The following is a 10,000-nucleotide window of genomic DNA, read 5'->3' on the forward strand; positions in this document are numbered from 1 at the left end:
TTAAAAACAAGCTCAGAAAGTTAAAAAGAATAGAGATACAGATAAGCTACCGGGTTGTACTGGCTTGTCAATTTCACTGCCTTTTGCACGAGCGGGGAACTGACAATGCTATAGGTCTTGGTGAAAAATGCTTTGAGTACGACAGCTTCACTAAATGTAGTGATTTTGCCTTTGAGACTTGTTTTTAAATTGCAATGTGTTACTTGGCATCGATCGTTGCAACTGATTCAATTTATGTTTGCACAATACGTTGGGAATATGCGAGCAGGAGGCTTTGTTGCCTTGACAATTATACATGTTGCACGGGTAATGTGCGACATATGAACCACAAAAAAACCATGTGTAAATAACCAGTTGTATTTTTATTGACAGACGCTCAACAATTTTACGTATGGCAAGCATGTTAAGTACAAGGTTTAAATTGTACAGATGCCAAAGCGTGCATGATCTGGCAGCAGGCAAAACAGTTAGTTAACTTTTCACATTTGGACTAACTAACATATACACACCTTTTTGTGTTACAGCCAAACTCAAAATCATGCCCGAAAAGAAGCCTCACGTGCATCTTATGCGGACACAATACAAAGAAAATGTTACCTTCACTTGCCAGGCTCCAGAACTGTCGACGGAGCAAGCACAGCTCAAATGGTTTGGTCCAAATGGTCGTATTGATGCTACACAAGGACGGTAAGGAACACTGTGCATTGTGTCAAATGTGTGCATATCTGCAGTCTCACTCACAACATCAACAACAAATGGAAGTCTGATCCTTTGTTAACAACAGGTCAAAATTGAAACAGCTTTTTTTCAACATTTGAGAGGGTCTAGATTTATTCCAAACAAACACTCACAAACACACACGAACGCACGCAGGCACGCACGCGCACGCACATACACACAAACTCTCACACACACACACACACACACACACACACACACACACACACACACACACACACACACACACACACACACACATACACATAAATAATAATAATAATAATAATAAATAACTTTTCTATAGCGCGAGTCCCATCAATTGGCTCCAGGCGCTTTACAAATTCATTATAGAATAAACTAGCACAAATCAACAAGCATACAAAGCATACATTTAACTGAGACATAACACCAAGAACCCAAGCACTAAGCAAAACTTAGCGTACAATGTTAAAAGTACACACACACACACACACACACACACACACACACACACACACACACACACACACACACACACACACACATACGCACGCACGCGCACACACAAAGATACCATTGACAAAGAGACCATAAAGCACATACAGGGTAGAGAGTTCCAAAACAGAATAGAGTTGTGGAGAGTCTACTCAGGCTAAGCAAAGGCTTTACGAAACAGGTATGTTTTGAGTTGGGTTTTGAAGGAGGAAAGGCTGCTGGAATCACGGATAGAACTTGGAAGCGAGTTCCAGACGGTCGGAATCTGGTACCTAAAGGTTCTTTCACCATAGGTCTTAGTCCTGGTTTTGGGGATGCGAAGGAGTTTTTCAGAGGAGGATCTGAGAGAACACACTTCCGCATGGCCGTGCTGAACCATTCACGCAAGTGCACACGTCCGCATGCTCGCGCGTGTCAGTCTGTCACGTTTGTATTAAACACATCTGTCAGCATCAATGTTAAGAGAAGTGGGGTTCTCATTGTTTTTGGTCAGATTATACTGAAACAGCACATCAAATTATGTGGGTTTTTTTGTCACTACACACGCACACACACAAAACACATGCACGCAGGCATTCATACGCACACACACATTCGTACACACACATACTCATTCAAATACACGAACGCGAAATCTCACACTTGTAATAACACACATACAATGGGATGTACAGGCAGTTACTATCGATTTGTTTTTGTATTTGTTTTTTGTTTTTTGGGGGGTCTTCTAGGACAGAAGGCAGTCGTTGGGGTGCAATTGTCGAGGAGGTTGTTTTTGGTGACAATTTGAAGGTGTGCAAAGTCTACGTCCTCGCATTTTCTTATTAGCGTTCAAGGGATCCTTTTGACAAATGTGAAAAGTGTGTTTTTTATGACCAAGTGCAGCATTGTCAATAATTACCTGTGAATGTTTTGACGTAGACTCAGAATTGGGACAAGGATGCATGTGTTTTTGTGTGTGTGTGTGTATGTGTGTGTGTGTGTGGGTGTGTGTGTGTGTGGGAGTGTGTGTGTGTGTGTGTGTGTGTGTGTGTGTGTGTGTGTGACGTGTACAGCGATCCCCAGAAACTACTGGACGGATCTTCATGAAACTGTTATAAATATTGTTCCATTGATACTCCAGAATTTTGCGTGTGAAAGTCTCATGACATGGTATCCGGTTTTTAGTGAAAATTGAGGCGGTGCTGTCACACTCTCATTATTTCGATCAAATTGGCTGAAATGTTGGTCAAGCAGTCGTGCATGTAGTGTGCTCGTACTCCCTCTCTCTGTCTCTCTCTCTGTCTCTCTCTCTCTCTCTGTCTCTCTCTCTGTCTCTCTCTCTCTCTCTCTCTCTCTCTCTCTCTCTCTCTCTCTCTCTCTCTCTCTCTCTCTCTCTCTCTCTCTCTCTCTGGCCAGCGCCATAGTAAGTGGTTTGACAGAGACTGTAAAACGGCCAGAGATGAGACTAGGAAATGGTGGCGTTTGTTTCGCAGAGCAAAATGTACTCAGAATAAAACGGCACACAGGCTGAGTTATGTAGAAAACAGAAAATCCTACAGGTTTTTATTAACAACTAAAAGACAATCTTTTAAACAAAATAAACTTGCTGCTCTTGCCGAAAAAGCAAAAGACTCTAAACTCTTTTGGAGCGAACTTAAGTCCATTCGACAGTCGGCTGGTAAAACCCCAGATATTACTAGTGAACAGTGGTTCACTCATTTCAAGAATGTTTTTAGTGCTGATCTAGGTAACACTCAGGCTGGTAACGATGAACACTTGGTTGACCCTGAACATACTGATATTGCTGTAGAATGTCTAGACATGCCAATTAGTCCTCAGGAAGTCGCCTCTGCAATAAAAAATCTTAACCCAAATAAATCCGCTGGTCCCGATGGGATTCTTGCCGGTATGTTAATAAACTCAGCTCAGCAAACTTTGCCGTTCATAGTAGAGTTATTCAACACAATATTTGACTCTGGTAATTATCCCGCTGCCTGGACAGGTGCTATTGTAGTTCCAATTCACAAAAGTGGTGATGTTGATACTCCTGACAATTACCGTGGAATTTCATTGCTTAGTATTCTAGGAAAGGTGTTTGCTACCATATTGAATAAACGTTTGTCAGGCTGGGCGAGTGAGAATAACAAAATCGATGAAGTACAAAGTGGTTTTCGTGCGGGTTATTCCACTATTGATAACGTCTTTGTTCTTTTTAGCATTGTGCAGAAATACTTACTGAAACGGTCTGGAAAGGTGTATGTAAGTTTCGTTGATTTTCGTAAAGCATTCGATTGCGTAAACAGAGCAATTCTTTGGAACACACTGCGAAAAGCTGGGGTTGGTGGGAAAATGTTGAGGATTTTACAAAGTATGTATAAATCAGTTCGCTCGTGTGTGCGCTGTCCGGACAGCATTACAGACTTTTTCGAGTGTCCCATTGGTGTAAGGCAGGGGTGTGTCCTCTCACCAACATTATTCTCATTTTTGATAAATGAACTAGCCGTAGAGGTCTCTGAAAAGGGAATACATGGTGTTCAGCTGACTCCAGATGTCATTCAGATTTTAATCCTTTTGTTCGCGGACGATGTCGCTTTAACGTCCTTTTCGGCCTGGGGTCTCCAAAAGCAGATTAACATTTTGAAAAACTTTGCAGACAACTTTGGAATGTCCGTCAATTTGTCTAAAACCAAAGTGATAGTTTTCCGCAAAGGCGGTTTTCTTGCTGAGCGAGAGCAGTGGAAATATGGTAATGAACGTATAGAAGTCGTTAATAGCTATAAGTATTTAGGTCTTCATTTTACAACTAAGTTATCACTCACGAAAGCTATTGGTGAGCTGGCCGTTAAGGCCAAGGTAAGAACTATGGAGATTTTAAGATGTCTCTTCAGACTTGGTGATGTCCCAAGTAGTATCTTCTTCAAGATTTTTGATGCCCAGATTCTTCCTGTTCTAATGTATGGGGCAGAGGTTTGGGGCTTCCAGGCTTATGGGGGCATTGAGAAAGTGCATTTATTTGCGTGTAAAAGACTTTTGCGTGTGGGGCAACAAACCCCAAACAGACTGGTGTATGGTGATCTGGGTAGACACCCGCTATTCATTAACTCAGCAATCAGGGTGATGAAGTACTGGTTACGGTTGATTGCTATGCCACAGGACAGACTTCCTCGTAAAGCGTATCTTATGTCATGTGCTCTGTGTGACTCTGGTAAAAAATCTTGGTCTTTCTATTTAAAGAACATTCTATGTGAGAATGGCTGTAATGAAGCATGGCAGCAACAAAGCGTTGGTGACATTGGTAATTTTCTTAGAACACTAAGAGAAAGACTCATTAATCGCTTTAAAGCAGATTGGGATAATGACATCCAGACGAGAGAGAGATACGTGTTCTATGCCAAGTTTAAAATATCGTTTAAGATTGAGAATTATGTGGATTGTAGCCAGTTACGTTGCTTTAAAATTGCTTATGTCCAATTCAGATTTGGTATATCACCTATAAACTGTCACAGGATGAGGTACAAACGCGGTGTAACCCCTCAACAGTTATTATGTCCAGTATGTAAGACTGAAAACGAAGACGAAGAACATGTTTTATTGAACTGTACTGCATATGACGAGTTCAGAAGTGAGCTTTCTGTTTTTGCAGCCAATGACAATGTGGCAGCAATTATGAGTGCGGATGATGATAAGAATGTCATGGATGTGTCGAACTTTCTGTATAAAGTGTTCAAGAAAAGATCTCAATACATTAGTTAAGATGATCACCATTCAATCCTAAAAACACGGTATCTCACGTATGGCATGTTTGTCTGTCTGTTCTGTTGTTTTGTTTTTCACTGTTTTATTGTTGTTTTTATTCGGCTCCACTGTGGACACATGTACTACGCTGAATTTCCCTCCCCCCATTTCCCCATTGAAATGAGCCTTGTGTTTATTCAATAAATGTTCAGAGTTCAGAGTTCAGAGTTCTCTCTCTCTCTCTCTCTCTCTCTCTCTCTCTCTCTCTCTCTCTCTCTCTCTCTCTCTCTCTCTCTCTCTCTCTCTCTCTCTCTCTCTCTCTCTCTCTCTCTCTCTCTCTGTCTCTGTCCCTCTCTGTCTCTGTCTCTCTCTCTCTCTGTCTCTCTCTGTGTCTCCGTCTCTCTCTCTCTCTCTCTCTCTCTCTCTCTCTCTCTCTCTCTCTCTCTCTCTCTCTCTCTCCCCCCCCTCTCCTTTAAACTGTATAGGTGGTGGCACACACGTCGCGTACGAACATAGAAAACGGATACATATAGTCGTTTTGCTATGTGTTCTCTATTGTTTACTGAATACACAATTGTATAGATGTGTCAAGTTTAATTTTAAAGTACTCTCGAAATTAATGAAGGTATGTTAATGCAAATTATATACTTTATGTTACATGTGTATGTGTGTGTAGCGAGTTCATCAAAACTACGTTACATTAATGTTTATGAAATTTCACATGTAACCTCTGCAAGGTATTGTCACTAAACGAATGTCTCCTAATATTTTACTACATTTTTTGTGACATCATATCCAGTCATTCACAAATGTTGAGATCCCATAAAGGTGACCTATTTTTCAATCAAAGTAAAGATCAAAGTACTTGTTAGTATTTCAATTCGGAAGCAGTTTGTTCATTATATGTTTTACTGAATTAAAACGGAAGAGTTTCGAACATGATTCGTTTAATTAGAATTTATTCAACAGTTATCACATATATAATGCAGGCGCTGATTGTACCAGACGACGTTCTAACTGAAATTAATAGGTTAATGTTTCGCTTCGTGTGGCGCAAAAAAGACTGCAACAGAAAAGCATTTGAAAAGGTGAAAAGAACTGTTTTATGTAACGAAGTAAAGCAAGGTGGATTAAATATGATTGATTTGCGTCAGATGCAGTGTTCCTTTTTGTTAAGCTGGGTTGTGAACCTAACTCTGTCTAATGAAGACCAGACATGGTCATGGCTCCCAAAAGCACTGTTTTTCCGTTTTGGGAGTCGCTTTGAGTGTTTGTTTGCGAACATTAATAGCAAACCATTTAAAGGATTGGACAGTATTAAATCGGAATTTTGGTCCGCTGTGTTGAAGGCATGGCTTGATAACAATCAAATCGATAATAATGGTAATTCTGTTTCCGGTTTGTTGTGGAACAACAAAGATATAATTTGTCAAGGATACCCACTCTTTTTTGCGGATTGGATTACAAGTGGTATAATGTATGTGAGCGATGTGTGTGAGAATGGACGTTTTTCTACCTATGAAGAAGTGTGTGAAAGAACTGGCTACACTGCAAATAGATTGCTTGAGTACAATGTTGTTCGAATAGCTGTACATCTCCTTTTAAGAAATGTCGATATAAACGATGTAAATTGTTCACTCTGTGACATTCCGACCTTCTGTGGGAAAAAAGTTAAATCAGTAAAAGAAATTCGAACGATTCTGGTAGGAAAACAGTACAGCCAACCCTGTTCAGAAGGATTTTGGAGAAGAAAATTAGGATTTGAAATTGACGAAAAGAATTGGAACTTAGCAGCCACTGTCACTAGTGAAGTTCGATTACGTGTACTGCATTGGAAAATATTGCAAAACATTTATCCAACTAATATTTTATTGTGTAAAATGAAAGTGAAGGCTGATAAAAACTGTACATATTGTAAGGATGAACTTGATGTATTGGAGCATTTTTTCTTTGAGTGCCCAACAGTGCTCAGGTTTTGGAAATATAGTGAAATGTACATTTTAGTAAACATTGGTGAAAGAATTAGGTTGAATGTTACAGATGTGTTTTTTGGTATAAAAAGTAACAGCAAAAATATGAAGAAGATTAATCACATTATTTTAATCGCAAAGATGTGCGTAAGCATTTAAAAAAAAACGATTCACGATTAACACTTGAAATTATTTTTGGAAATCATGTTGTTTTGAGATTTCGTTAGTCTGAAGTTTTATTAATTAAAAACAAATTATTGTTTATTTTCTTTGATATAATGTAAAGACAGCCATACATTATGATGCGAATATTGTTTAAAAAAAAAAGATCAATATATGATGACATATGATCATTTTGATGCTACACATGTTGACACGTATATTTTTTTTTCACGTATGACTATTTTTAGTCCTTTTGTATAATGTACACGTTTTTTTGAACCGCATGTAAATGAGAGAGTATGAGTGCAAACAGAAAATACAGTTACCATGTTTGTTAAAAAAAATAAAAAAAAAAAAAAAAAAAAACACGTTGCAAAGCAAGAATTGACAACAAACGTTCTGATTTATTTGCAGTTTTGTTTCGTTTCGTTTCGTTACAGTAGAAAAAAAATGATGTTTTCATTTGGCTAACGGACAGGTCCAGATACGTCTTAGGCAATTTTCCATCTTTGTAGTTTTATTTTTTTGTTTACTGCACTTGTACTTTAATAGACAATAAACATCTCGTTATTTAAAAAAACAAACAAAACAAAAACTCATCCATCCATCAACCAATTAATTATTCGATCAATCAGTCATTTAATCAATGCTCTACTTACACTATCTAGCGTCGAAACCTGTTTTAATTATTTTTTGTAATAAGGATTAATGAATTTCTAACCGCATATTCATTAATCCTTATTTAAAAAAATAATTTAAATTCAACTGCAGTCTTTTGTCAAAAATTAATATCGTTCTATATGATTTATACTCAGACTTGCATGATTACTATGTTATATGCAATTATTTGGGTGCGTTGTGTGTGTAAAAGTGACTATAATATGTAGTTCTTTATTTTATATTTGTATGCAGCAGTTAATTTGATTGATGCATGATTCGTTGTATTAGTGTGTGTTCTGTTAGCGAAACAATGGGGTGCCAAAAAAAAAAAAAAACCAGTTATCACATGAACACATTTAAAATATACAATTAGGACACGCACTCAAGCAAATACTTATTTTACCTGACCAGAAAATGAAAAATGATTGCATCACATTCTTAGTAATTCCTTGAGTCCAAAAACATGTATAGTAAGGTCATGTGCACTCTACAAATGTGTGCAAAGGTAAAGGCAATTGGTGAATGCACAAGTGAATGAAATACTACAAGTAGGCATCACTGTTCATTGGCTCTACCGACACCCGTGTTTAACCGCTTGCTTCCTTTATATGATCAACCGTCCATAGATCGTCGTTCTCCCGAACTAACTCCTTAGTATGTATCGATAATACAGGATTTTGGGTTGTGAAATATCCTTTCATGCAATGACGTCAGCGCCTTTCGGCGATTGGTCATTGCACTTCGTAGCAATAATGTCGGTTACGCTTGAAATTATCGCTACTTGATATTGCTTTCCAAACTTGTACGAAGTGACCGGTAGCATAGGGTCAGTTATTAACTGAACTTGCCTTGAACAGTGAGATAAAAAGAACAGTACCGTAAACTACCTTGTATACGCCCAGTATCGCGTAAACGCCCACCCCCTACTGTTGGTCAAATTTTGCGCACAAGGTACAGTACCTAGTACACGCCCACCCCCAGTTTCGACCAGTGGAGTAGACAAAGAAATTTAAATGTGTTTATTCAGTCTGCTGTTATTGTTGTTTTCCAATTGTTTTCCTTTCTTGGACATGTTTCGGGGAGTGGGCAGAAAAAAAGGATTCTAGAGTGACTAGAGAATCGCAATACTGTTTTGACTGGGAGTGAAAAGAAGAAACGAAAGCTTCATCTTGGGCGGGAAGTGATGTCTGAAGAGGTTGATTTACGTGTTCTTTGATTTCTTGACTAAGAACGGGTAGAGGGCCGTGTCGTCAGGAACAAAGATTTTTTTGAAATTATGAACTTGTTAACTGACACTAAAGCAACACGATTATCGTCATGGTTTGATTGCAGAATTCCTTGTGTGTGTATGTGTGTGTGTGTGTGTGTGTGTGTGTGTGTGTGTGTGTGTGTGTGTATGTGTGTGTATGTGTGTGTGTGTGTGTGTGTGTTATATGTGTGTGTATGTGTTGTATGTATGTTGTGTGTATGTGTGTGTGTGTGTGTGTGTGTGTGTGTGTGTGTGTGTGTGCGCGAGAGAGAGAGAGAAAGAGAGAGATAGAGAGAGATAGACAGAGAGAGAGAGAGAGAGAGAGAGAGAGAGAGAGAGAGAGAGAGAGAGAGAGAGAGAGAGAGAGAGAGAGAGATAATTGAATTGAATTGAACTTTATTTAACAAGGATTAAGATTTAAGGCTACGCCTTTTCTTACAATCTGTCCTTGGGACGCACAGACCAGACACACAATGATAAAATTGAAAAATAAAAAGTTAAAAAGTTTACCAACAAAAGGAGGTCAGAAAACTTCAGCACGTGATGATAAAGATGACGATGATGATGATGATGATGATGATGATGATGATGATGATGATGATGATGATGATGATGACGATGACGATGACGATGATGATGATGATGATGATGATGATGATGATGATGATGATGATGAAGATGATGAAGATGAGGCATGAAAAGCATACATATATGTGGTTATTCATAAAATCAAATGCATACTATGCAAGTAATTATAAGTACAAGCTGGTATCAATCGAACATGTAGCAATAGTACAACAAAAATATGTTCAAAATATACAATGCACAGCATATCTTTGGCGTAATACTAAGTGTGGTAAATCAAACGCTCAGACACTAAGTGTTTTTTGACACATTCTTTAAAACTGTTTAATGACTTTAAGTGCTTACATGGTGATGGAAGTAAATTCCAAACTGATGTACCCGAAAAAGCAAGACTGGTCTTATAAAGGTCAATTCGTGGAATCGGTGGGATCAATCAATCAATCAATCAATGACGCTTATATCG

General features: G+C 38.5%; 1 protein-coding gene across 1 annotated transcript in view; it reads left to right on the forward strand.

Moving 5' to 3' along the window:
• Nucleotides 1-10,000, forward strand: part of LOC138974552 (uncharacterized) — a 315,190-nt gene that overhangs the window by 140,404 nt on the left and 164,786 nt on the right. The window contains exon 38 of the mRNA XM_070347269.1: nt 525-687. Within this exon, the coding sequence (XP_070203370.1) occupies nt 525-687 (163 nt within the window). The remainder of the gene's footprint in view (nt 1-524; nt 688-10,000) is intronic.

Source organism: Littorina saxatilis, linkage group LG8, assembly GCF_037325665.1.
Source record: "Littorina saxatilis isolate snail1 linkage group LG8, US_GU_Lsax_2.0, whole genome shotgun sequence".
Taxonomy (NCBI): domain Eukaryota; kingdom Metazoa; phylum Mollusca; class Gastropoda; order Littorinimorpha; family Littorinidae; genus Littorina; species Littorina saxatilis.